Raw genomic sequence first — 27,022 nt, forward strand, 5'->3', positions numbered from 1 at the left:
GGAGCTTCCAAACTGAGCAGGGGTGCGGGCACAGGGCAGCTCCCCTCCTGCAGAGCCGGGTCGTTTAGCTTGGGCACCCTGCAGAAGCAAAACTTCACTCCCCGCAACCTTGAGGTGCGGAAAACTGGCATGACCCTGTGAGGGTCGTTCGTTCAGGCCCCCTGATCCAACTCTCCCTGCGGGGTCGGGTGTTGCCTTGTTCTGCCCCTGGAGAACAACGTCCTGAAGACACTTTGCCTGTCCCCGTGTAGCCTCCTGCACCACCACCTGCAGCTCTGCAGTGGAGCAGGCCTGTTCCTCTACCGAGCTAATGTGCCCTCTGACTGATATATAGTGATCACCACCACCAGCGCCCGATTAACAGACTCTGCTCTCCTAGGGCTCAGCTCAGCCTTCGGGTCTCTGGTCCTGTCTCCTGGCCGTTCGCCGAGCCCTGGGCCGGGAGTTTGGCTGTGTCCGGATGGACTTTGCACAGCCTTTCTCCTTGCAGGTATTGGGCAGCCTTCTGGGGGCTTGGCCTAGGGCTTCTGCCTGTTTCGGGCCTGGGGATTTGGCGATTCCTGGCTAGATCTCGGGGAATCTAGTGGCGCAAGATTCTTGGGTGTCATGATCTTGGAGGAATTTGGGGACTAGGGGGATGTCTCCGCTGCAGGTTCGAGCGAACAATTAAACAGTCCTGCAGCCAGAGCCCTGCAGCGCTCCAGTGATGTTTTGAGCATGCAGCTCAAGCCAAGCTAGCGCCAGCTGCTGTGTAGATGTGCCCCAAGTGGCTTGGGATGATTGGCCAGTGGTGCCGTGGGGAATCTGGTCGTCTTGTGTTTGGGGATTGGCCTGAATATATGGGATCCAACGAGCTTGTGGGGGCCCCACTGAGTTTGTAGTTTGGGATCGGGCGGATGGAGGCCTGGGGAATCCGTTGCCTCACTGGCATGGCTTGGAATTAGCTGGATGGGCCACGTAGGATACGCCTACACTACACCTGTGGCTGGCCTGTGCCAAGCGACCTGGGCTCACGGGGCTCGGGCTGCGGGGCTGTTTAATTGCAGTGTAGACGTCCGGGCTCGGGCTGCAGCATGGGGGCTCCTTTAGCCCCACTGCTGCTGATCGGCCTGCAAAGGCCTTGGGAGCCTTTGGCCTCCTGGTGTCTAGCCGGGCCTGTAGCAATTGACCGGGTTGTGTTCCTTGATCCCAGGAGTACACAGCAAACAGCCTCTTCAGACAGAGCTGCTCGCAGAAGTCCCTGGAGGAGCTGCTGCTGCCTGTCATCCTCGGCAAAAGGTAGCCCCAACCCAGATCCCAAAGGGGGCGGGGGGCAAGGAGAGCTGGGGCCTTGGGTTAGAGAAAACCGCAGGGAAGGGGCTGCAGAAAGATCCTCCGGGTCAGGGCCGGCTCCAGGCACCAGCATTCCAAGCTGGTGCTTGGGGCGGCATTCTGCAAGGGGCGGCAGTCCCTGTTGTTTTGCCCCCAAGCAGCGCGCCGAATTGCCTCCGCGGACGGTGGGGGCAGTCTGTGTGCCCTTAGGGCGGCAGGCGCGTTTCCGCGGCGGCGGCAATTCGGCAGCAGCTTCTATGTTTAGCTGTCCGCGGCGGCTTCAGCTAAACATAGAAGCTGCTGCCGAATTGCTGCCGCCGTGGCGGAAACGCGCCTGCCACCCTAAGGGCACACGGACTGCCCCCGCCGCCGCTGTGGCAATTCGGTGCGCTGCTTGGGGCGGCGAAAACTGTAGAGCCGGCCCTGCGCCGGGCGCACCAGGCGTGTCACGAACCCCAGCTAGATTCCCAGCCCGTGTAGCCGGCACTGCGCTAGCTCCCACTAGCAAAGCCCTGCTGGGACCCCGTGCTGTGAGCCAGGTCAGGGTGCCCGCTCTACTGCTGAGCGGTGGCCCTTGTCCCCTGGGGTGACTGACCCTGGCCTTCGGTTTCAGCAGGAGCTCAGTGTGGGGCCGGATGCCCCAGAAGCAAGGGCTTTGGTGATGGACCAGAGCCTTTCACTGCCGCGTTGCTGGCCTTGCTCCGGCTGGCTGGGAAATGAGTATGTTGGGGTTCAGGCCGGTCATTGCAAAACCCACCCGCCTGAACTCCCCTGCCCTCTATCCAACCCCCCCGCCCTGTGCCCCCTTATCGCGCTGCCTGGAGCATCGGTGGCTGGCAGTGCTGGAGCCGGGCCATGCCACCGCCACCACGCAGCACAGAGCCCCAGGTCAGGCCCCAGGAGCTCACAGCCCCCCTGCCCAGAGCATTGCGCTAGTGGCGGGGTGAGCGAGCTGAGGCTGTGGGGGAGGGGGGAGCAGCAGGGGAGGGACTGGGGGCGAGCCTCCCGGGCCAGGAGCTCGGGGGCCAGGCAGGACGGTCCCGCGGGCCGTAGTTTGCCCACCTCTGCTCTACATGCTCAGGTTTAGGGGACCTGCCTCTGAAGACTGGCCACTGCCAAGGGCAGGAGCTGGGCCTTGGTCCAGATTGGCAGTTCTCTTCCTAGCTTGGGCTTGAGCCATGGTGGGCACACCTGGGGGGAGCGTGCGCTGCCACCGCCCATGCTGTGTCATGTAGCTGGAAGAATTGAGCCTCTGGGGCTTCCACCGGCCCTGGGTTCACTGTCCGGGTGTTTGCGTCTCTCCTGTCAGCCAGCGCCTGTAGCTGTTAAGAGCTGCCTGGTCTCACCCTTGTCGTCCCGTTTCCGCAGCCCCGAACTGCTGGACTGGGAGAAGTCAGAGGAGTGGTACCCGGGCCTCGGAGCCGCCGCGGAGCTGAAGGCAGACGAGCGAAGGCTGGTGGGCAGACTTGGCCTGCACTCCCTGAGCGGTAGGCACTAGCTCTGCGCTGATCTCCTGGGTGGCCGGATTTGGGTGGGGGGAGGAGGAGTGGGGAGCCCCCTTCCTCCCCAAGCTCTCTGCCTCTTTCCACCAAGCTGTTGAGCTAAATAACCGAACGTGCCCTGCTGGGAGCCGACGGGTCTGCTCAGCACGGTTCTCTGGCAGAAAAGAGGCTGGAGCAGGACTCCTGTAACCCCGTGTTGGGTCGGCCGCTGGTTGTACAGACTGCGTGTCCTGCCTCCGCTGGCGTGAGTGTCGGGGTCTGGCTCAGCGGAGCAAGGGGGCTCATTGGGAGCAGGCGGGTGTATGAGAACAGCCATGGGCTGGCGTGCTCCAGGGGCAAATGGAGACTGGCCATGGGCACAGGCCCTGCCCTCAGCAGCAGGAGGTTTGTGTAGCGGGCCCTGTACTTGCTGGGGGAGGAATGGGAGGGGCCAAGGAGACACCCTGAGGGGATACTTGCTCCACACTCCCCTTTTAGGTCTCAGCAATGAGCAGGGCCCCTGTGCTCCAGCTGCCCTGGATGGGACCAAGGCCTCTGAGGGAGACCTAGGTACCTAAAGAGATGGTCCTGGAGCCTTCAGGCTGCATTTGCCCCTGCTGGAGGGGGCCTGTCTTGGTGTGACCAGGAACTTGGTGGGGTTCAGTGGAACCCCCCTGCAGGACAGGTGGGATTTGTAAGCTCCATGCAGGGCCAGACCTCCTCTCAGTTGCACTGCGGTTAATCCAGAGTCACTCTGGATTTACACCAGTTGGAGGTCAAAATCTGGCCCACAGATCCCTCCAGGGCAGCCGTTAATGTAACTAGGAGAGAGGCAGAGCCGGGTTCCCAGCTCCTCCCCTTTCTCCATCGTTCTGCTGTTGCGAGGCCTGGGTTGCTGCAGCCATTGCTGGGGCAGGGGGGATCTGTTCCTGGCGCGGCTGTTCAGAGAGGAGAACCGCACGGATCTGAGTCGCAGATTTCAGGAGGAGCCGCCCGGCTGGGGGATCCCGCTACCGCCTGTAACGGCACAGTGACAGGACGCGTGCAGTGGCCTCCCCAAGAATGCAGCCACAGTTCTGGCCTAGATTGTGTGAGCTCCTTGGGGCGGAGGTCTTCCTTGCACGATGTCTGTACAGCATGTGGCACAGAGGGGCCCTGATCCCAGACTGGGGCCTCTCTCGGAGGTCCCGTGGAAGCACATTAGCAGGAATGTCCTAGCGTGCCCAGGGCTGGAGCGCGGAGAACGTCGGATCCTTGCCAGCCCAGCGTCCAGCGGGCGGGTGCCCAGAGGATTTCAGAGCCAGCTGATGCCTTCTGATCTGCATCCCCCACGTCTTTCTTATCCCCGGACTTGGGCTCCGTCATTTCCTTCCGTGTCTAGGCTCCATGGCGAGAGACTCTCCATCGGCCAGGTCCGAAAGCAGATCCCTGTGGGAGGAGGAGAGGCATGACGGGCCGTGGGAGCGCTCTGTGGCAGGGGTGGCTGCCCTGGCTGGGCAGGCAGCTTCCTTGCTGGGGCCGGGGTGGGCTGACCCCAAATCAGAAGCAGAGGGGCCTTCTCAGAGCATTTCCTGGGGTGACTGGCCTTGTCTTATCTGGCCGGCCTGCCGCTGGGTCACCGTGGGTGAGTCACTGCACCGACCGATGGAAAGCGCTAGGTAAGGGCTAGGTATCGAATCACCTGGACAGGCAGGGACCCAGCACTCCTCGATCTAGCTGCACAAACTCTAGATCTCTTGGATCACTCTGAGAATTTTCTCTGCCCTATTCCCTACTCTGACCTGGGCGGCTTTCAGAGCTCGAACGCACAGCTCATCGCTCTTGTGATGGCAGGAGGTCCTGCTGCGGCTAGGCAAACTCGAGCGGAAGAGTTACCCTGCGCTGAGACTGGGAGAGAGGGTGGGCTGAGCTAGCGCATGGAATTAAAACGAGCTTTTCCTGCCCAGCACAAAGCCCGTGAGAAGGGAAGGATCGTTGTCCCCCTGCCGAGATTCCAGGTCTGGTTTTCAGACCTGCTGAGCTACTGTCTAGTCTGAGAATCAGAGAGGGGATTTAAACCCAGATCTCCTGGCTCCCATTCCAGAGCCTTCACCGCAAGACCATCCTTTTTCTCACCCACCTAGAATTAACTTGATTCCCTACGTTCAGCTAGAGAGCAGAAGCCGAAAAGTTCCTCTGAGGGAGGCTGGGGAAAACAATAGGCTTGTTAAATTGCCATCCCGGTCGCCTGGTTACATAAAGGCTGCGTTTCACGTGTCGCGCTTGTGGTTCAGTTTATCCTTCTCTCCCGTGGTGAATGTGACTTTCCAATTATCCGTCATTTGAGTCCAACGCTCCGCACGTGCTAATGTGCTGGGTGTGTGACTGCTCACAGAGAGCAGCCAACTCCGCTGGAAGCGAGAACCCAAACAACAACGCGAAAGGGAGGCAGGGCCGCTGCAAAACAGAGCCACGCCTCGATCGATTTCTTCTGCTGTGCGGAGAGGTGCCCGCAGCGAATCAGTCCCCCATAGGGCTCAGTTCTAGCAGGTTAGCTTTGGTCGCACAGTAAATTTCCAATGGAATTCCAGTGATTATTTTTTTCCCCTCCCTTTCTCCAAACAGCTGTTCTCTCGTGGTATCCACTTCATAGCAATGAAGGAGCGATATCACCCCTCAGTGCTGAACTCCTTGGGGAGGATAACGGCATGATTCGGTTGTAGATCGCACTGCCACCAGATGCCACTGAGGCCAAGAAGCGAGGATTGGATACTTTCCTAGCTAATGAACAACATCTGCGCACACACGTTTCTGTAAAAACCTCATGCTTCAGGGTGCAGACCAGACACTCGTGGACAGAGGTCAGGAAGAAGCTTCCCCTCTGGGCAGGTTGTTCCATCAGTGTCTACTAGGGGGCACTCGTGCCCTTTCCTCTGAAGCAGCTGGTTCTGGTTTCTCTCAGAATGGCTGGTACCCTGCACTGATTCATTCTGGTAATTCCTAGGTTAGCTGCTGCTGCTCCCATAAGAGATTCCTTTTTTAACTCCGGTTGGGTGGCTCTACACTAGGAGCCACAGTCTTTTTGTTCCAGATTCACCAGATCGAGGGACATGATCATTCCTCTCTATTCAGCACCGGTGAGGCTACATCTGGAGTATTGTGTCCAGTTTTGGGCCCCCCACTACAGAAAGGATGTGGACAAATTGGAGAGAGTCCAGTGGAGGGCAATGAAAATGATTAGGGGGCTGGAGCACATGACTTACGCGGAGACGCTGAGGGAACTGGGGTTATTTAGTCTGAAGAAGATAAGAGTGAGGGGGGATTTGATAGCAGCCTTCAACTACCTGAAGGGGGGTTCCAAAGAGGAGGGAGCTCGGCTGTTCTCAGTGGTACCAGATGACAGAACAAGGAGCAATGGTCTCAAGTTGCAGTGGGGGAGGTTTAGGTTGGATATTAGGAAAAACTTTTTCACTAGGAGGGTGGTGAAGCACTGGAATGGGCTCCCTAGGGAGGTGGTGGAATCTCCTTCCTTAGAGGTTTTTAAGGTCAGGCTTGACAAAGCCCTGGCTGGGATGATTTAGTTGGGGTTGGTCCTGCTTTGAGCAGGGGGTTGGACTAGATACCTCCTGAGGTCCCTTCCAACCCTGAGATTCTATGATTCTATCTCCCAGCCCTTCCTGTGGGACACCTTGTGCCGAACGCAGATTGAAAAAGACGCGGAGATGGCGCTGGAGACGCTGCATGGCCGTGTCCTGCATGTAGTGTGCTCTGCCTGGCCTGACGCAGCTCGTGATCCATGCTGATCCCTCTCTCGGCACTGGTCCCGCTGGGGAAGATGAGTTGCTCCATCTCTCTTGCTCCCGTTCTCTCCTTCCTAATGGGTGTCTTCTGTGCTGGGCTGGGTTCTCTGGGGAAAGGGGCTTGCAGGTCAGCTTTCCTCTTGCGTCTGCATTGGTGTCCATGAATGCCACCCACTGAGCGAAATGAGGCTTAGCTGCTCAGAACAACCCGGCGGCCTTTTCATCTGGAGGTCTCCGAGCCTCACAGAGAAGAGCCAGTGTTACCTGTGTTTCACAGCTGGGGAAACTGAGGCATGGACTGGCCAGGCACCTTGCCCCAGGTCACGCAGAGAATCAACAGCAGAGCTGGGGATGCCACCCAGCCCGTCCCAGATCAGTGCTGCATCTGCTGGGCTGTTCTCTCACCTCTCCCCACGTGGGATTCGTGCCCCATCCATGGATGCGGTGCCTTCTCCGGCACTTGGAGGCTGGGGTGTGTTTCTAACAGACCCGCTGTGGCTCAGCTGCAGGTGAGTGGGCCCAGAGATCCCCGGGGGCAAGTCTCTGGCTTGGGATGATCACAACCGGTCTGGCCTTAAAGTCAGCGACTTTTTAATCCATCCATCTCCTTTGCCCTGCCTCCATCTCTGCTCCTACCGCAGCCCCGCTCAGGGTGAGGCCCATCCCACCCACATACATTTCCTGGGGTCACAGAAATGTATTACAGCAGGGCTCGATCCTGCGAGGTGGTTGCTGGGCTCGCCCAGAGGCGCTTGGGCCCTGTCTAAGGGACCCCCCTCCCCCCAAGGGAGGAAGGAGAGCGGGGAGGGGACTGGGCGCTGAGGGGATAACAGGACGCTCTTTGATCCTTTTCCAGCCGGCGTCTCCTGCTCCGGTGTCATGGCCGTGGCAATCATGTCTGCGCTCTTACTGCACAAGCACCGTGAGGTAGGGGGAGGGCCCCGGCCCGGGAAGGAGGGGGAGGGGTCCTGGAGGCAGGTGTGGAAGGGAGCTGCTTGCTTTAGGGGGTGGTCTGAGTGACGAGGGGCAGGTTGGGGATGACCTGCTGGATGGTGGTTTCAGCCCCTGCCCCCTTTATGGAGTCACCAGCTGAATGGAAGTTTCCATTGACGGGGAGGAGGAGGGATTTGTGGTTCTCCTTTTGTGGGGTGAGTCCTTCTACCAGGAGATTTTCTGGCTCGGTGCTGGTTTCAGAGCTTCCTTTCCCTGGGGGAGTGGATTATTCATCTCCCTTTCTCTGTTGCCTGGAGGGGGAGGGGGCGTGTCCTGCTGGCTGGTGGTTTCAAGCCTCCCACCCCCCCACACACTTTTCTTTCTCTTCCCTCCTTCCACCCTGCCAGGGTGTCTTCCTGTCCCGGCTCATGTCCGACTTCTCCTGGCTGGTGGAGGAGACCCTGCTGCGGAACCGCGACGTGGGCTTCTCGGGGCGGCTGCGCGACCTGGTGCTCCACGCCCTCTCCCTGCTGCGGGGCTGCGTCTCCCTGCACCGCCTCTCGCGTGGGGATGTCCTGGTGGCCCCCAGGGAGACGGAGGCGGCGGTGAGGGAGCTGAGCTGGCACAGCGCCGCCCTGCTGCCCGTCTTCATGTGCGAGGCCGTGGGGGGTGAGTGACCCAGCCGGGAGTGGGGTCAGCAGAGAGGGGCTGCCCACAGCTCCTACACTGTGTGTATGGGGTTGGAGGGCAGGTGACCCGGGGCGGGGGTGTGGCTGTCCATGGGCCCCCGCCACGTGTATGGAGGGGTTGGGGGGCAGATGACTTGGGGGGGTGGGACTGCCCATGGACATGTGACCTGGTGGGGCTGCCCATGGCCCCCTGCGCCGTGTGTGTGGGGTTGGGGGATGGGAAGGAGACTGGGCAGTGATGATGCCCCAAGCCCCCTGCAGCCTGCGCCATCAATGCCCTGCTGGTGGAGATGCTGCCCTTCCTGAGCCCTGCCGAGCTGCCTGCGGCCGTGGTGCTGAGCCAGGGGGAGCTGCTCCGCAAGACCCTGACGCTGCTTCAGCTGCTGCCCAGAGACGTCGTCCTGCTCCAGGTAGGGCCCTGCGAGAGGCCGGGGGGGGCCCTGCTGCTGCCACCGCCTGGAGCCTGGCTGGGTCGGGGGAGCCACTCCTGGCTCCGCAGGGCAGCCAGGCTCCATCGCATCACCCCTCTTGAGGGGGTCTCACCCCACCCCCCCCACACTCTCTGTGTCCCACCAAGCCCGTCACCGGTGCTCTGCCCGGGGGCCGCGCTCACTCGTTTGTCTCCTCCCGCAGCCCTGCCAGTCGGTCTCTTGCTACGGCCAGGAGGTGCTGGACAAGCTGATCCAGTGTGGGTTGCTGGTCGCGGAGGAGGTAGGTGAAGGACGCAGGCCATAATGTCCCTGCTGTCCGGGGCCGTGTCCTGCCCCTGGTTCCATCGCCTGCCTGCCCACCCCGAGCCTCCCGGGGCACAGTCGCCCGGCTGCGGCCTGCAGGGGAATCCTCAGTGCTGGGAAAGGTGACCCCTGGGAGACCAAGTCCTTTGGTTAGCGACGGGGCTGAACGACATGCCCCTGTTGGGGGCGATCCCCCCCACTCCCAACGGCCACCCAGTTCGGTCTCCCCTGCCCGCCCGCCGAGGAGGAGGCTGGTTAGCATCTGGGGAGCCGTGGATTGAGAACCCACCAGTGGCCGACTCTGAGGGGAAGATGTGTCCAGGCTCTGACTCAGGGATGGCGTCTGGAGGCAGCACCACCTTGGCAGGAGTGGGGAGCCCTGGGTCTCTCCCCACCCCCCAGGGCGTGCATGCCGGGTGAGCTGCGCCCAGAGGATTGCCAGCCCCCAGCCACTCGGAGTTCCCAGCCCCGAGGGCTCAGGGCAGCCGGTTTCCCCCCTAGACCCCCAGCGAGCGGCTGGCCTGCGACACGGCCCGGAGGCGCTTCTCGCAGAAGCTGCTGTGGAAGGAGATGGAGGACTTCAACGACAGTGACAGCGACTATGACGAGGACACCGGCAAGCGCTGCTTCAAGGTACCGCCCTGCCCCAGCTCCCCTCTTCGTGTTGGCGGGGATCGGGCTGCCTGGCGCCAGCACCGCCTCCATCAGCTTCCTCCTGGGGGAGCAGGAGGCCTTTTCTCCTGCCTCGTGCGGGACCTGAGGGGCCATCCTTCCTACCCGTCTCCAAGGAAACCGCCTGCCCAGATGGTCGTTGCTCAGTGGTTTGAGCATTGGCCTGCTAAACCCAGGGTTGTGAGTTTAATCCTTGAGGAGGCCACTTAGGGATCTGGGGCAAAAATTGGTCCTGCTAGTGAAGGCAGGGGGCTGGACTAGATGACCTTTCAAGGTCCCTTCCAGTTCTAGGAGATTGGTATATCTCCAATTATTATTATTATCTCGCAGCCTGCCCAGGAGGTCACCCTACTGCAGCTGTATAAACTGAGGCACAGCTGCGGGGAAGGGACTCGGCGAGTCGGTGGTAGAGCTGGGACTAGAACCCAGAAGTTCTGAATCCCAGCCCAGTCCTCCCCTTCCGACCATTAGACTCCACTGCATCTCCCAGAGCCAGGGATAGAACCCAGGAGTCCTGACTCCCAGCTTACCCCTCTGCTTTAACCACTAGGCCCCACTTGCCGTCCTCTCCCTGAGATGAGAATTGAACCCAGGAGTCCCTGTCCCCTTCTCTAAGCTCAGTGCTTAGATACCTTGGCAGCATGGCTAATCACTAGGCATGCTCCCCTCTGGCCTGGGCTCTCCAGTCCCTGCGCCCCAGCATCCAGCTACCCCATGACACCCTCGCCCCTGCACAGGGGGCGAGGCCTCTCTGGGCTGTCAGTTCCCTGCTGCTGGGGGAACACGTTCTCCTTTTGGTCTGGCGGCACGTAGGAGGGGATCTGCCGCCCTCCCTCCCCAGCCCCATTGTAAGAGAACATCAAATTATCATATTAATTCCCGCTCCTATTGTTTCCCCCGCGATCGCACGCCGGAGCCCAGGTTCACAACCTGTCTTTTGAAAATGCCAGCTGCGTGGGCTGCTCCTCCAGACGGGAGCAGAGTTCTCTGTAATTCACCAGCAGGCGGGGGGGGGCTGAGAACGGAGCCCTCTGAACTCGGCTCACTTGTGCACAGGCTGCAGGAGCCTGTTGCCAAGCGTCTGGCACTGCAGCACCATCTTCTGGTCAGCTGGAGGCTCTTTCCCGTGTGTGGATCCAGCGTCTTTCCCGACACTGGCAGGTGGTTACGTTCACGCTCAGCGAGTCGTGGTGTTACTGAAAATGCGAGGCTAAGAGCCAGGGCGAGCGGGAACAGGAGCTGCCCCAGCCTGCCACACCCGGGTGACTCCTGCCCTGGGCTCCTCCCAAGCCCTGCCTCTGCCGTCAGGGGTCGGGTGATGCAGACCCTGAGAACAGAACCCCCCAGACAGACAGATGGGGTGGCCCTTGGGGCAAGATTCAGACCAGCCTGAGCTGGGCACATAAGGTAAATAGGGGGTGAGGGTCAATCTTGACCCACAGCCCTGCGCTCCCCATAACCAGCTCTACCAATGCCCCTTAATCCTGACCTGCTGCCACCCAATATCCCAGCTCTGGGCTCCCCCGGAGCTCTGCCAGTGCCCCTCAATCCTGCCCCACAGCCCCCTGCTGTCCCTTCCCTGTTGTGCGTGATGGTGGCAGCTCTCCCCTTGAGAGGGAGTCCAAACTCATTTCAGGTGTGACTAGCAGAACCCAGGTCCAGCCAGGCTGAGCCCATGCATCTCTTCTACCCCCAGATAAGCCAGCTGGACAACTGCCCCGATTTCTTCCTCTTCCTCTGCGGCCTCCTGGGTCCCCTGCTGAAAACCTTTGAGAGAGCAGCTGCCTTCCTGGTGGAGTCTGTCTGCCCTGAGTTAGGTATGACACCCACCTCCCCCCACTGCATTCACCAGTGTGTGTTTAGCGAAGCCAGCTAGGCCTGTAAGAACCAAGGGGAATCACGCTGCGTGGGGTTGAGAGCAGAGACTTGGGGTCCATCCCCCTGGGAACAGCCTGATACCCATCCCCCTGGGAACAGCCTGATACCCAAGGGCAGTGCTGGCAGGGTGTCTGGGGGGTCAGGTCCAGCTGAAGGGGGGCTCACAGCCAGCACTGGGGTCCCCACCGAACCCCTTATGGCTGGACTCTCCTAGCCCTGGGATCTGCCACCAGGGAAACCGAGCCACAGAGCAGGGACATGCCTTGCCCTAGGTCACACAGCAAGGCTCATGACCCACGCCTATGCTGGGAGAACAGCCACCACACTAAGACTCCTTGGGGGCATGCTGCTCCAGGGCGCTTCCTGGCTGGGCCTGTTACATGGAGACGGGGGGGTCTGAGCTGGTGGAGAGGGGACGCCGGTGTATATCAGCGTAGCCCTACTGAGGTGTGAGCTGCCCCAACGTCCCAAGGCTGAGGATCAGACCCAGAACGGTGCAAGGGCCCCTCCCACGCACTCTGCTTGCCTCCCCCAGAGCTGGAGTACGTGGAGAAGCTGCAGCGGTTCCTGGTGAGGAAGGCGAGAGAGGACGGCTCCTTCGGTGAGTCTGGGGCAAACCTACTGAGATCCAGCCTCCCTGTACTGCTGGGGAGATGCTGCCAAGCCCAGTGTCCTCCTGGGCCTAACCCCTTTCTCCCCCCGGCACTCTCACCCTGCTAGGGAGCCTTCAGCCCAGTGCCAGCCTCTTCCTCGGGGGCTCTGTGGCAAATCAGATCAGGGGCAGACTCAGGGTGCTTATCTGCCTGAGCAGGAAGAAGTGGGTGTTGTCTGCCCCCTGCTGGGAGCAGAGGGACCAGCACCAGGAAGTAACAGGCTTCTCTGTGCACTTGTGTCAAGAAATCGCTTTCCCGTCTCCCAGCTCCTCCTGCTGCGAGGATGGAGCTGCTGGTGGGCAAACACGGAGTTGGGCTGTAAACCTGCAGGGGGCAGGAAGGAAGCCCAGTGGACAGGATGGGCCCAGGGTTTGATCAGCTGTGGTGAATCCTGTCTTCCCTCCTGCAGGGGCTTTTCAGGACCACCATGAGGGCAGCTGAAATGGGGTTCTAGTGCTACAGGCTGCACTGTAGGACCCAGAACAGAACTAAAGGAGTAGGAGGGGGCCCAGCCCACAGTGGAAGTGAAACAACTGCAGGAGCTGGGTGTGGTGGCAGGGTTGCTTGGGGCTGGTACACCATGTGCCGTGCCTGTTTGTCCTGCCCCTCACGTTGTTACCGTCTCTCTTTCCAGAGTGTGCGAACAGGAGCCTGGCTCTGAGCTCCATCCGGACCTTCAAGGAGCTGGGGGTGAGTGCACCCCACCTGTCTATACCCTGGTGATCATGGGGAGGTCAGTTCAGCCCGTCACACCCATTTAGGGATGGCAGAGGTGGCTGCTGGGATGCTCTCTCCCTCCCCCATGGAGACATGTGGTCCTGCCTGTAACCTCCCCTCAGCCTGGCTGGAGAGGCAGATGCCCTCTCTCCTTGTGCAGCCCCAACCCCTTCCTGGGTGGAAAGTCAGGGTTCCTCTGTCCTTCTCCTCCCCCAGGTGTTGAGGGAGCAGCCAGGCGCAGCAGGGCCCATTCTCCACCTCTCGGAAACCTTCAGCACCAAAGGGAACCAGGAGCGACTGGAGAAGTTCATGGGGCAGTTCACCTCCAGCTAGAGCCGCTCGGAACTGTCCTGCCACCTGCGGTGACTGTTTCAAAACCCCCACTTCTGCAGGATCCGATTGAGTGTCTCTGGGCAGGGGGTGGGATCCACCCACAGCAGCATGACCTGCATTTAGTTGGAGATCAAAATAAATCTATTCTTGGTGCCTGGGTCTCCAGCTGCTTTTACTGGACAGGCTCATGCCAGCAGTTTCCCTGCCTCTGAAAACCAGCCATGGGGTGCTCAGTGTTGCTTCCCTCTCAATGGTACCACGCCAGCTCTCCTTTCCCTCATGTTACTAGAAAGATCAGTGTGGCAGGGCCCTCCGTCCTGGCCACACCAGACTGGACTGTGAGCCAAGGCGGGTGGCAGAATGGTCTATGCAAATACAGCCCCAGGATGGGGGAGATTCAGTCTGGGGTTGCATATAATAAACACCGCCGCCCTAACTCATTCCCTATCCCCCCTGAGCAGGGCTGGCAAGTGCATGGATTTGCCTTGCTCTGTGTCTAATCCTAGGGGAGCAGCCCTCTGTGTCCCTTATCCCTTTAACAGCAGCTTGGCACCATGATCCCCCCCGCGCTGGCTGTTTGAATGGATTTCACAGCGAGCGTGCTGATGGGTCAGGTCAGCTTCTCGGAGCACAGACTGCACCTGAAGCTCTGTCAGTCGCACAGCAGGACCGGCCCTTCAACGAGAGCTTTATTGCAAAATCCATATGCTGCTGAGTGACATGATTAGCTGAAGGCCATTGAAGTGCTGCACCTGCCAGTGTCCATGATCAGCTCCTGGGCCCCGGGGACTGCGCTGGCCAGGCATCCTCAAACGACCTTGTTTCGGAGGGCTCCCAGCTGGTCAATTTCACACTGCACCACATCTCCTCTCTGCAACGCAGGGTAAGCAGAGTAACATTTCCCTTAGGAGCTACACGCTGCCACTACCAACTAAAGACTGCAGCTCCCCTTTGCCTTCCCGAATCCTTTGAACCAGCCCCTACGGGCAGCACCATGGACCAGGGTAGGATGGCTGATGCCTGATCTTTGTTACCTAGTTACAAGCATCTGAACAGAGCTACAGCAGAACCCCAGGGTTAATGTCTCCCCATCTACCCCCCAGCAGCTCAGACATGCCCCTAGCCTTGCGTACCAGAACACAGGGTGGGACTGACCCGCCCCTTTCATGCCTAGAATAGACAAATTGCAACTACTACACAAAATCCAGCTTTGGGGAGGGGAGAGAGTGTCTGTCACACTCTGAAACCCTGGGAGTTGGATGAGTCACATGCAAAATAATGTACAGAGTGACTGGAGCCTCCAGCAGCTCCTAAGCCCCCCGGGGATGTTTTGACTGTAAGTTAAGGGGCTAAAGCCCGCATTAAAAAAGCAGCCTAAGGGGAACACCCAGTTGCTGTTGCCAATAGCAGTGAGGTGCACCCCCTAGTGGCTGTAGGAGCTCAGACACTTATTCCACAGCCCTAGGACCATGCTGGCTCAAAAGAAGAGGCTAGGCCTGTTCCCATTACTGGAACCTCTGAGCCTGGGGCTGCAATTCCAGCTGCTCAGGCAAGCCCTTGAGTCTGTGCTGAGCGCTCCACCCAGGCACCACAGTCGGTCCATGTGGCTCCAAGGGCAGGACCGGGGTCCACGTGGGACACCAGCTATCTCCCGTCACTGGCCCTCGCTGGGACCCAGCCTAGCCCCTGCAGTAGGGAGTCCGGATCTCTAGGGAGCAGCTTCAGCTCTCACTGCCAACCCCAAGGGGCTGCGATTCCCCAGAACTGACACTCACCTTCAGGAAAACAGGGGGCTTCCGGAAAACTCCAGTGCCAGGGGGGGTCCCGGTGAGGAAGACATCTCCTGGGTACAGCGTGATGAACCTGCCAGGAACAGCCCATCAGCAGGGCATCCCGGCTCAGTGCCTCCACCACACACCCCATTAGGACCACGATTGTTCAGCCGTGCCCAGATACCTGCCAGGGGGCTGTGACTACCCCATGTATAGATCAGCAGTAGGGATCAACCCCACGCCCTCTGGCTCTCAAAGCAGAGCCGCTGCTAAGGACGAGGGCTACCAATGGGAGGCAGCCATGACCCTGCCACTAGAGTGGGGCAGAGAACCACACTGGGTTACCACGGCTCCCAGGGACAGAGTGGTTTGCTGCTGCCAGGGCAGGGGAGGCAGGGGCTGCACCTACTGGGAGACCCACGCGACCAGCGCCTGCGTTTTGAAGATCATCTGGCTGGTGTTGCTGTCCTGGACGAGCTCCCCGTTCACTTTGCAGCGGATTCCCAGCTTGTGAGGGTCTGAGAGAGAGAGAGCAGTCAGGTCTGCAAAATAACTGGGGAGGGTGGGGCGGTTCCCTGTACAGACCTCCTCTGCTGGGCAAGAGGAGAGGCCCTGTTATGCAGAGGAGGAGGTGGGAGAGTGGGGATCCAGGAGAGGAAACCTCAGATCACAGGAAGGATCCCAATTTGTTGGACAAACTCTATCAAGGGGGCTGCCGTTGCTCACTGCTGCACTGCGGCCACCTCTGGGCTGGTATGCAACAGCTGTTTTGACAGCTCACAGCAAGCTTGGAGAACGGGGTGAGCCACAAAGCGAAGGATGGTGGGTCCAGCTGCGGCAGCAGGAGGAAATGTAGGGCGCAGAAGGTAATTGGAATTGGACTGGGAGACCGGGATTCCTGCTGGGAATAGCATCCTGAGCGCATCAATGAGCACAGGGGTCGCCCCCTAGCGCTGTGCTTGGGGAACTGGTTCAGTAATAACTGGGGAAGGACACCACGTACTGAGCCACCCGCCCCAATCCCGGCAGCACCCCGGGATTTAGAGGGCTCCTATGCAAATACTGAGCCAACCCGACCACAGGTGGCCCGTGAGCTCCCTTGTGTGCCCAGGGCAGTACGACTGCAGCGATAGAGCAGGTGGGAGGAATCAGAGATGAAGGCAGTTCATGCATCACCCCAGGAGCCTCTGCAACATGAGGACATCTGTGCGGGCAACCCAGCCCTCCCTGTGTCAACCACAGCCCGGCAGGCGGGAGAGACCGAAGGGCTGGACGTGTACCTGGCACACAGTCCTTGGTGACAATGGCAGGGCCCAAGGGGCAGAAGGTGTCAAAGGATTTCCCCAGGATCCACTGCTTCCCGTTCCTCTTCATCTGCCAGTCCCTGGCGCTGACGTCATGGGCAACCATGAATCCCACAATATGATCCATCGCCACTGACTCCTGGGCAGGGAGGGAAATGGGAGGGGAGTCGCCGCACAGCCACACGCAGGAGCCACTGCTGGAGAGACCACAAACGTGGGGCTGCCCGACTCCTCTGGGCACGACGGTGCAGAATTAACACACACACCACCCCTGACTGAGAGGGACGCCCTCTAGTGGTGAAAAGGGAGCATGCTCAGTTCAGTCACCAGCCGGACGGGGGGCCATTTAGTGCCAGCCGCGGTGGTGGCTTTTGCCGCGTGCCCTGGACTGAAGTCACCAAACAGATGGCCCCGTTCAGCCAGGGCTGGGTTTGAAGTACCAAGACCTGAAGTGGCTCCACAGTCCGTGCCCAGCTCCCTTAGTACCTTGATGTGCGTCCCTTTCTTCCCGATGACAAAGGCCAGCTCCACCTCCCAGTCAACTTCCTAGAGAAGGAAACAGGCAAGTCTGAGTCTCTGCCCCAGTCCAGCAGGGCACAGAGCCAATCAGGGCCAGGGTCCCACAGGGAAAGGCAATTAGAGATGTCCGAGATCACTGTTCCCACACCTGCGAAACGCCACTCATGATATGGCAGGCGGGCAGTACCATCTCAGTGCAGAGACACCCCACCTTATGGCCCAGCGACATGGTAGCTCCCCTAGGCAAGCTATTTGGCTGTAACGTTCGGGACTGTTGGCATCTAGGTGGCTTGTTACTCGACACAGCCAGCAGAAGGCACTTGCACAAATAGATCTCAAGGCAGCTGGCAGCCAGCTCAAATCTGGGCCCACGCTCTACTGCCAGCAGCATTCGCCATGGCCGGAGTGGGCACGCTTGGCTTTTGCTCCCCCAGTTCCTTAGCTGGAGCCATTAACAGATACCATCCTCGGGGGCTGGTGTGCAGATGGGTCTTGGCTGAAAGGTCCCTGCGGGCACGGCAGGAGGAGCGAGGGCTATTTACTTGGCTCTCGGCTGGGTGGATGATCTCATCGTAGGGGCCGGTGACGGAGCTGGGAAACTTGCTGAAGATGATGGGCTCCTCGGGGATTTTCATGTTCTGCTCCCGGCAGTGGTCGGCATAGTTCATCCCCACACAGATCACCTTCCCCGGGTTGGGTATGGGGGCCAGGAGGGTCACCTGAGCGCGTGGCAGGATGTGCTGGCCAGACTCCTGAGCCCTAGAGACAGAGGAGGGAAGGGGCAGCTGAAAGGGATGCTGAGAGAATGGGGGAGGCTCTTCACTGGGGAAGCCAAGGACGGTGGTGTAGTGCTCAAAGCAAGGGACTGGGAGAAGTGGTTTCTACTCCCAGTTCTGGCATGGATTTCCTACGTAGCTGTAAGCAATTCCTTGCCGCCCTGTGCCTCAGTTTCCCTCCTGTAAAATGGGGCTCACACCCACCTCTTGCATAGACAAGGCCTTGAGAATCCTGCACTGAGAATGACCAGTGCGTGGGTCCAGGACTGACTAGGACAATCCCAGCTGTACACTTCCACACCTTTCCTAACCAGCTTCCAAACCCCAAAACAACTGCGCCCCCTAGTGCCCATCAAAGAGCATCTCATCCCTAGCTCTAAAAGCGCTTTAAGAGGAGGAGGTTCATTATCCCCTTGTTTTAGAGCCAGGGAAACTGAGGCATGAGGCAAGGAAACGCCATCCACTGAGTCCATGGCACACCTGGGACTAGAACCCAGGGCCATAGGCGCCAACTTTGTGGATGCACCTGCAGCCCCCTTATCAGTGCATCCCCCCCAGCACCTCCTGCCCACCACGATCAGCTGTTCCAGGGCACGCTGGGGGGCCAGGGCGTGCAGAGATGCTGGGCAGAGGAGGCAGCATTACTGAGAGAATCTTAACTTCTCCATTCCCTGCTTTCTAGTCATTGAAGCCCAGGCTTTCAAAGGTATTTAGGTACTTCACTTTCACTGAAATCATTGGGAGGTAGGTGCCTAAATACCTTTGAGGATCCAGGCTCAACTCTTAATGCTGCCCCAGGCCTCAAGCTGGGTTAATTCACCTCTCGTGCATGGCTCCACTACCCCCTTTGTTTTTTTGTTAAAGCCCCCGTTGGCACAGCCGCTGGCTTTGACTCTCTGCATTCTGATGCTAGTCAACAGCCCTGCAGCAGGTGGGGGAGCCCACAAGGGTGCCAAGCAGCAGGGAACCCAAGCACCAATGCACAGGAAGGGGACAGCCCCTGGATGGGGAGCTTGTTAGCTTGAGGGTCTGCTTGGCCTTTCAGGACAGAAATGGTTTCTAGCACCCCCTGCAGGGTCGCTGGAGATCCCCACTTACCTTCTTGCTACAGCCAGTGCTGCGTCCCCTATCTCCAGGAACTCTCTCATCCTCCTGGGCAGGGAGGGGTCGAAAGCATTTAAATCAATCACGTTGCCTCCATCTTTCTCCTCCAGCCCAATCCTGGGCCCATCTGAGCCGGTTTGAAACTGGACCAGCCTCATAGCCCCAGCTAGATGGGAAACGTTCCTGGACTCTGTCCCGCCCCAGCTCGTGCAGCCGGGCAGCCTCCAGCTCAGTCTCAGACTCACTGGAAGGGCTCTTAGGACGAACACCGGCATCAGATCCTGCGGGAAAGAGATAAACGAGCGTGGACAAGTCATCCGTGCACAAGTCATCCGTGCACTCCAGTTGGGTCTCTGCCCAGCAGGGGTGTCTATTATTTTTTTTTGTCAAGGTCCAAATTCTTGGTCAAAGTATAGTAAACAGAGAAAATAAACTAATGATGATGATAGATAAATAAATAAAAAGATGATGGGGTCCATCCAAAAGTGCCTGGCAGACTGGATTTGGCTCACGGGCTGCCTATTAACTACCCCAATGGACAGTAACCAGAACCTGGGCTCTCCCTCTACCACATGGTGGGGGGGAAGGGTGGGTAATTGGTCACACACAGGGCTCAAACCCTGGGACACCCAGTTGTTCCCCAGGGTCACGCACAGCTGCGTTTGGATTCCCACGGAGCCAGAGGCCCGGGCTGTGACCCCAATGGTGTCATGGGGGTGAGGGGCCCCTCTGTGAGGCTGGAGGGGGGGAGACAAGGGAGGTGGGGGTCATTCTGGGAGGCCTGAAGGGGGCAAGGGAGGTAGGAGGGTCAGTCTGGGAGGGGCCGAGGAGGTGTGGGGTCAGTCTGTGAGACCGGGGTGGGGCGGGCGGGCGAGGAGGTGGGGGTCACTCTGTGAGGCTGGTGGGGGCCGAGGAGGTGGGGTCACTCTGTGAGACCGGGGTGGGCGGGCAAGGAAGGGAGTTGGGGGTCACTCTGGGAGGCCGGGGTGGGGCGGGCGGGCAAGGAGGGAGGTGGGGGTCACTCTGTGAAGCTGGTGGGGGCCGAGGAGGTGGGGGCACTCTGGGAGGCCGGGGGCCCGAGGGAGGTGGGGGTCACTCTGTGAGACCGGGGTGGGGGTCACTCTGTGAGGCCGGGAGGCCGAGGAGGTGGGGGCACTCTGGGAGGCCGGGGGCGAGGAGGTGGGGGTCACTCTGTGAAGCTGGTGGGGGCCGAGGGAGGTGGGGGCACTCTGGGAGGCCGGGGCCTGAGGAGGTGGGGGCACTCTGGGAGGCCGGGGCCCGAGGAGGTGGGGGCACTCTGGGAGGCCGGGGGCCCGAGGGAGGTGGGGGCACTCTGGGAGGCCGGGGGTGGGGTCACTCTGTGAAGCTGGTGGGGGCCGAGGGAGGTGGGGGGTCACTCTGTGAGGCCGAGGGAGGTGGGGGGGCACTCTGTGAAGCTGGTGGGGGCCGAGGGAGGTGGGGGGTCACTCTGTGAGGCCGGGGGGGGCGAGGAGGTGGGGGTCACTCTGGGAGGCCGGGGGCGAGGAGGTGGGGTCACTCTGGGAGACCGGGGGCGAGGGAGGCGGGGTCACTCTGGGGGCGGGCTTGGTGCCGCTGGGCAGGCGCAGGCCGGGGCAGCCCCTGCAGGGCCGGAGCGAGCGGACGCGGGGGGGGGGGTTAACGGGCACTCGACGAGCCCAGCAGGCCCGGGGGGGAGGGGACGCGCCAGGCCGCCCCGCCCCCACCTCCGAGCCTGCCCGCCGGGCTCCTCCCCCGTTACCTGCCCGGCGCCTCTGGGGCGGCTGCTGCCCTGGCTGCCCCTCTTGCGGTCACTCACTGACACCGTCACAAAGCCGAGCCACTCCCCGTCACCGGGCTGTGACGTCATAACAGCCTTCGCCTGTAGGGGAACCAATAAAAACCTACCTCTCCTCCCCTCTCAATGAGTGGGGCGGAGCACCCACCAACCAATCAGAGAGCGTCCAGGGCGGGACTTCACGCGCTACTATCAATAAACAGCTACATAATAAGCCCCGCCCACTCCGCTATTCCCTTAGAGAGCGTGACTGGCTGTCACCATGACACCAAAGGCAAAGCGTGAGACAAGCCTGGCCGGGCGCCATGACACTAGGGGCAAAGTGTGGCGAGAGCCAGGCTAGGCGCCCTAACATCAGGGGCAAAGCGTGGGGCAGGCTGCGGGATGAGCCATCATAACTAGGGCACCAGTTACCTTGCAGAAGCGTTGCCGTGTGGCTCCCCCTGCCCCAGCAGACCCCATGGGCGCCCTCATCTGCAATGCAGAGCAGCTCCCAAATGGTGCCAACGGGCAGCAGCAAATGGGGCTCCAATGTGCTGCACCCCTTTGGCCTGACGTGCCCTGACCCTGCTCATGGGGGTCAGCAGCAGCAGGGCTCGAGAGCGCGGAAGCTTCATCTCTCCCCACTCCCCAACCATGCTCCAGAGAAACCTCCTCCTCCTGCCCCCAATAGTCCTTGCTCCCTACCTCTCTTCTGCCTCATTTCAGCCCCCAGACCTGCCTACCCTCCGCCCCCCCGCCCAAGGCCTCTCCGCCTTCTGTCAACCCCCCCCCCCGTCCTTTCCGGCACAATGGCAGATTAAGAAACCAGCAGCAGTGGAAGGCTTGTTCGTTTAGCACCTAGCATGCATCCATGACTGGGGCTCCTAGGAACCATAATTATAATAATAAATTAATAAACTAGGAGCATGGCGCAGGGTGCTGCAGGCATGTTCCTAGCAAAGCGGGGAGGCACCATGGGTCAGGACTCTCATCAAGGGTGACCCTTTCTAGCACAGAGGCCCATAGGAAAATGCCCGTGGTTTAGCCCTTGCAGGGCTGGGATTCATGCCTTTGGATAAGCTCAGCCATCACCCACTCAGGGCATGATGCGCAGCAGAGTTGTTCCGTACCTCCAAGCTCCAGGGTCTCCAGTACTCACCCTCCATAACATGGCCCATCCCAAGTGCTGCACTGGCATTTTTGTAGCCAACTGGCTACGCAAAGAGAGGCCCAGGAGAGAAAGCAAAAATAGAACCGTGTTCATACTATCAGCTGTGTTTCATGGCACGGGAAGGATTTGGATACAGAAGCAGCTGGGATCTAATGCTAGAGAAGGAAGCAAAATGGATGGGAGCCTCTTTTTTTTTTAAGTTTATTTTATTAAAATATACAGTGACTGAATATCAAGTAGTTACAGAGAACAGGAACCGACGACTGTCTCCCCAGGTTGTGCTGTAAGGGTGGGCGTGAGATTAGGGGCACTGGAGCAAAGGCTACTGCTAGTGAGACATGCGGCCATTCCTTATACTGTACATATGTCAGGAAGTATCGAGTGCAAACTCACAGCCTCCGGGAGAGGGCTTAGGGTAGAGAAGAGGGAGAGACAGACAGAATTCAGAGCCTTTTTGGCAGTGGGAGACAGAAACAGACTTATATGGGCCTTGGGCAGAGAGAGCTAGATGGTTTTTGGGCACTGAGAGAGGTTGAGAGGAAGATGAGGACTGAGTCTGGGTGGTTAAAAGTCTGGATCCTTCTGCTAGTTCAGATCTGGGAAGTGGGGCTGGAGCACTTGGGGGTAGTGGGGGAGAAAGGTGGGTCTGGTTGTATCCAAGGGGAAGGCCTGGGAGAAAGAGGCAGAGCCTGCACTAGCTTAAGCATCAGTGACAACTTCCACCAGGACACCTTCTCTTCCCCAACGTGTTTGGTGGACTCTTCCCCACTGCAGACCCAGGGACTATTTCTTATGCCTGGTGCTCTTCTAACCAGAGATTGTTCCATCCCCAGTGAGGCAGGGTCATTCAATAACCAGACCCATCCAAGGTTACTAAAGGAACTGAAAGGGGAGTCTCTCTAGGGCACCTCATCTAGGGGATTTCTATTGCATTGGAAACAGATAGCCCCACGGCACTGTGACTCTGACACAGTCAACAGGAAATCCCAGTGAGATGGAGCATCCAGCTACTTAGAAAGTTCCTCATTAGAGACTGTACTGACTTATCCCTGACTTGGATCTTGAGGATGACACCCTCTTGGTTGCAGAGCTACCAACCCACCTCCTCTTTTCCCTACCAAACCCAAAGACCGGTGACTTGTCTAGCCCTACGTGTGCTGATTTCCAGCTGGCTTTTCCAACTCTCTGGCCTCTTTCAAGATTTGTTCGCCCAGTGTCAGATCTCATCTCAGTCCTGGAAACAGCATGTGTAATGCCTAAAAATAGTCACTTGTTAAAAAAAAAACCAAACAAAAAAAAACCCCAGTCCCTCAACCCAAACCTTGTAAATGTCCCCCAGGGATAGGTGATATTTCACGCCCTATTTGACTTATGACTTTCAACTGCAGCCTGGAGCTTTGGGCATATTCGTAAGTCACCGCCCGTCAGCTTTCAGTGTCACAGAAGAGACAAGATGGGTGAGGTAATATCTTTTACTGGACCAACGTCTGTTGGTGGAGAGGACAAGTTTGAGCTACACAGAGCTCTTCCTCCGTCTCCATGTACCTCAAAAGCTTTCCCTCTCCACCAACAGAAGTTGGACTTATAATAGGTTGTACCTCACCCACTTTGTCTCTCACACACCCTGGAACCAATGCAGTTAAACAACACTGCCCATCCCACAGAATAACAGTTTTCCAGTGTAACCCTCAACTGCAGTCAACAGATATTTGAGCCAGATCTGATGGAAATGATGGACCGGTGGAAAACAATGGAAAATTTCAGCTCCAGAACACAGCAGCCAGGGCCCGTCTCCTCCTCCAGTTTGGAAGGGCCAGGGTATTTGTGCTTGTACTTCTGCTTCAGGAAATTCAAATCCTGTTTCTTTGTTGCAGATTGCCCCAGTTCCAGTCTCCTGAGTGAAGATACCTCATTCTCCCCTACCATTGCAGGTGGAGGGACATTCATTCTCAATGTGATTGGGGAGAAGGTGTGCTAGCTTCTTCCTTTGCTTCCCTTCTCTGGGGACGCTAGAAGGCCCTGTACGCTCTCTAACATTCGCACATGATGTGGAACCTGCCTTTGAATGGATGCTCTTGTGCTTTTAGAACTGAAGTTCTGGAGATGATTCTCAACAGCCAGTAATGTCTTCTATTCAGATGTCCACAAACCATCCTCTCTCAGCTGAGACACATTCAGGCTCCAGGATCTTGGTCCAGGAGCTTCCTGCACATGGAAAAGTGGGAGCAGGTCCTCAGCTGGTGAAAATTGATGGAGTTCAGTTGAAGTCAGATTTCGCAATGGGGGTATGAAGTCCATGGAGTTATGCCAAATTGTGCCAGCTGAGACCCATTTTTTCTTCAGTAACTGCCTCTCCCTCCTTTTCCTGATGGAACCCAGTAACTGCCCGATTGCCAGGTTTTCACTTGATGCTAGTGAGAAGAACTCCACCTCCCACATGCAAACGTCCTTTCCATCCCGCTACCATGCGAGAAGTGCTGAGCTTAATCCATGAGGGTGGTCTCTTTCCCATAGGTGGTATGTAACGCTGTATAGCGTTCCCTTGCTATATCCTAGGGGAGAGCTAGCCAATCCCTCTGCTAGGTCAGACAAACCCATGAAACCCAATCTCTCTCTGTCTCCTCTTGCCCTTCAAGTGAGAATCCGGTCAGTATTAGGAGCAAACATGAGTACGTCCTCTTTTTTGTTTTTTTTTTTAAATATAAAAAGAGTTTGTTTTTCTTCTCATAAAGATGTGTGTGTGCTTAACAAGAGAGACAGACAGAGGCGTCCGTCTGCGTGCAGGCTGGGAGGCAGCCGCGCTGGGAGAGTCGAGATCGCATTCTAGATCACATTCTCGAACAGCTGCATGGAGCTCATGATGTTCTCGTCCTGGAAGAGGAGGAGAGAGAAAGGTCAGGGCAACGGTTCAGAAACAACACAACCAATGGAGATTTGTGGTTCAGTGAATGAGGAAGCAGCTTGGGAGGCAGAAGATTTGGGTGCTAATCTCAGCCCTGCCACTGACCTGCTGTGACACCTTGGGCAAGTCACCGCCCTCTCTGTGCCTCAGTTTCCCTTCCCCGCTCTTTGGGGTTGTAAACCCTTTGGGGCAGGGACTAACACACATCTGTTCAGTGCCTACCAATGGGCAACTGGTTGGCTGGGGCCTCTTAATCTCTACTGTAATAATAACAATATATCTGACAGAGGTGTGGTCTGTACATTAGACTGGCAGCTGTCAGAACCGGAGTTCTAATACTGGCCTGGTGGGTGAACTTGGGAAAATTGGCACAGAAAGAGGACAGGACTTCCCCATTAGGGATAGTAGGACTGACCTGCTTTGGACAGTGCTTTGAGGTCTGCCGATGAAATTAGCTAAGGATCGTTGCTGAGTCAATGTGCATCATCAAGCACTGTTCATGTGCTACCACACACACGTGGGCATGCTCCGTGAGTTAAATCAACCTGCTCTTAACGGAGCTTGGTCTGGTCTCCTGTCTCCCTACGACAGCTCCATCCCCCCTTCGCTTTTGCAGTAAGTGCTTCCACGGCAGGAATCAACATGTGTAATCCCACAGTGCGTGTTACACAAGAGGAGAGGAGCTGGATGGGGGGAAGCTGCAGTCAAAAGGAATTAGAAATGCTGTGACTGGAATTTGGAGGGTTAGATGAATCAGTGTCCTGGCTGGACAATGCACTGGGCAAATCGGTAAGATGGATTCTAGGAAAGGAAGATGGGTAAGATGGGCTCTGAATCCTATAGAGGGGGCCAGGGATATGGTCAGGAGGAAGAAGAGGAGGGATCTGCAGGATCTGGAGCGCGATGAAGAATCCACAGCAGCGACCCACTCACCTTTTGACAGGTCTCTAAAAACTCCTCGATTGTCACCACGCCGTCCCGATTTCTGTCCATTTTCTGAAACGGAAAAGCGATGCTCAGAAGGTGCATGGGCGGCGGTCCCAGCGAATCTGTGCCTAGGTGCAAGAACACCCCCCACCAACCACACTGCGCCCGCCTGTACCCTAAAAGTCCACCTTCCTGCAATCCTGGCAGGCCTGGGAATGGACTCTCTCTGCCTGCATTCTGCCCAGTGGCTCTGAGCCCCCATCAGGGACACTCCTCCCAACCAGTCCTCCTTCCTCCTAAGGCCTGTAATGGAGCGCCCCCCCGCCCCCGGGACCAGAGTGTGTCTGTGGCTTGTAACCCAATCTCAGAGAATCCACATCAAGAGTCCCTAATGGGGCCCCTGCCTCTGCAGCTACCAGGGTCTGCAGCAGGATTGCCAGCCATGGCCCCCGCCATCTGCCTCCTGCCCGCAGCCGTGTGGGAATCTGCATCTGCTCCTGTGTCGGTGAAACTAGTCCTGTGCCCACACCCTTTCCACCCCGGCATAATTCTACTCATGGGCGCCGACTCCGTGGGGGCTCCGAGGCTCAAGCACCCAGGGAAAAAAAAATAGGGGGTTTTCAGCACCCACCAGCCACACTGGTTCCGGCCCGGGGCTCTCCACTGATCAGCTGTCCGGTGGGTGAAAGCTGTGGGGGGGAGGGAAGGGGGGGAGCAGCTGGTGGGTGAGGGGGGCCTCGGGGGAAAGCGTGGAGTGGGGGAGGGAAAAGGCAGAGAAAAGGCGGGGCCTTGTGGGAAGAGGCGCAGCCTCAAGCAGAGTGGGGCTGGAGCCCCCACCGGGAAAAATACAAGTCAGAACCTGTGATTTCATTGACTTCTGAGACACCACTCCTGAGTTACCCCTAGGGTGACCAGACAGCAAGTGTGAAAAATCGGGACAGGGGTGGGGTGGGGTGGGGTGGGGGTAAAAGGAGCCTATATCAGAAAAATCGGAACATCTGGTCACCCTAGTTACACCAGGATAAGCAAGACCAGAATCAGGCCCTCTGCGCCCAGCTTTTGGAGGAATCAGGCCCATCCGCCCTCTGGCTAACTTGGAACCTATGGGTCTATGGGCCAAGCCTGCTGCCCTGGTTAGCAAAAGGTTTCTACTCCCAGACGCCTGCGAGCTGGCTTACCTGGAAGAACTTCTCCACATGCTCTATGGGGGCATCGTCCCTGACGATCGGGTACGTGTAACGGCCCATCATGTCGTAAATGGACTTCATGATCGCCAGCATCTCCTGGCAGAGAAAGAGAGAGATGCACTGACACGGGGAGGCAGCCCAAACAAAGCCCACCGCCGTCCCCTGGTCTCGGCCAGGTTCAGGTTGGCGTCAGGGCCAACGGAAAATCATGAGGGTGAAACAACGGATTTCCAGGCAGGCCCTATGAGCTGCATCCCCGTGGAGGGGTTAACTCCATCGAGCGAGGCAGTGGGAGAAACCGTCGTGCAGCGGGAGCCTGGGGGTTTTAGGAGTATCCCAGCCACAATACCAGACGTCCCCATTGTCCACCTCCAGGCAAATGGCAGCAGTACAGTCTAGTGGG

At 58.4% G+C, this 27,022-nt stretch overlaps 3 protein-coding genes across 8 annotated transcripts in view; 1 reads left to right on the forward strand and 2 right to left on the reverse strand.

Moving 5' to 3' along the window:
• Positions 1 to 13,333, forward strand: part of GPAT2 (glycerol-3-phosphate acyltransferase 2, mitochondrial) — a 44,550-nt gene extending 31,217 nt beyond the window's left edge. For both annotated transcript variants that reach the window (XM_039525679.1, XM_039525680.1), the window contains 12 exons: positions 380 to 490; positions 1,193 to 1,278; positions 2,680 to 2,798; positions 7,428 to 7,498; positions 7,912 to 8,173; positions 8,455 to 8,603; positions 8,827 to 8,904; positions 9,429 to 9,560; positions 11,296 to 11,416; positions 12,013 to 12,078; positions 12,765 to 12,820; positions 13,064 to 13,333. In XM_039525679.1, the coding sequence (XP_039381613.1) occupies positions 380 to 490; positions 1,193 to 1,278; positions 2,680 to 2,798; positions 7,428 to 7,498; positions 7,912 to 8,173; positions 8,455 to 8,603; positions 8,827 to 8,904; positions 9,429 to 9,560; positions 11,296 to 11,416; positions 12,013 to 12,078; positions 12,765 to 12,820; positions 13,064 to 13,180 (1,368 nt within the window). In that variant the 3' untranslated portion in view covers positions 13,181 to 13,333. The remainder of the gene's footprint in view (positions 1 to 379; positions 491 to 1,192; positions 1,279 to 2,679; positions 2,799 to 7,427; positions 7,499 to 7,911; positions 8,174 to 8,454; positions 8,604 to 8,826; positions 8,905 to 9,428; positions 9,561 to 11,295; positions 11,417 to 12,012; positions 12,079 to 12,764; positions 12,821 to 13,063) is intronic.
• A 494-nt stretch (positions 13,334 to 13,827) lies between these two features.
• FAHD2A (fumarylacetoacetate hydrolase domain containing 2A) lies at positions 13,828 to 20,557 on the reverse strand. Of its 2 annotated transcripts, none has more exons than XM_039525681.1 (8): positions 20,415 to 20,557; positions 18,650 to 18,936; positions 17,318 to 17,534; positions 16,743 to 16,802; positions 16,233 to 16,395; positions 15,362 to 15,470; positions 14,956 to 15,043; positions 13,828 to 14,051 (listed from the first exon to the last, which is right to left on the reverse strand). In XM_039525681.1, exons 1-8 carry the CDS (start codon positions 20,520 to 20,522, stop codon positions 13,989 to 13,991), a joined length of 1,095 nt encoding a protein of 364 aa, XP_039381615.1. In that variant the 5' UTR covers positions 20,523 to 20,557; the 3' UTR covers positions 13,828 to 13,988. The 2 variants fall into 2 exon arrangements, with proteins under 2 accessions (XP_039381615.1, XP_039381616.1); XM_039525682.1 differs by lacking the exon at positions 20,415 to 20,557 and adding an exon at positions 20,380 to 20,403.
• A 2,087-nt stretch (positions 20,558 to 22,644) lies between these two features.
• KCNIP3 (potassium voltage-gated channel interacting protein 3) overlaps positions 22,645 to 27,022 on the reverse strand; it is a 91,805-nt gene continuing 87,427 nt past the window's right edge. For all 4 annotated transcript variants that reach the window (XM_039527573.1, XM_039527574.1, XM_039527575.1 and 1 more), the window contains 3 exons: positions 26,611 to 26,715; positions 25,439 to 25,501; positions 22,645 to 24,474 (listed from right to left, as the gene is read on the reverse strand). In XM_039527573.1, coding sequence (XP_039383507.1) covers positions 24,427 to 24,474; positions 25,439 to 25,501; positions 26,611 to 26,715 — 216 coding nt within the window. In that variant the 3' untranslated portion in view covers positions 22,645 to 24,426. The remainder of the gene's footprint in view (positions 24,475 to 25,438; positions 25,502 to 26,610; positions 26,716 to 27,022) is intronic.

Source organism: Mauremys reevesii, linkage group 2, assembly GCF_016161935.1.
Source record: "Mauremys reevesii isolate NIE-2019 linkage group 2, ASM1616193v1, whole genome shotgun sequence".
In the NCBI taxonomy this organism is placed as follows: domain Eukaryota; kingdom Metazoa; phylum Chordata; order Testudines; family Geoemydidae; genus Mauremys; species Mauremys reevesii.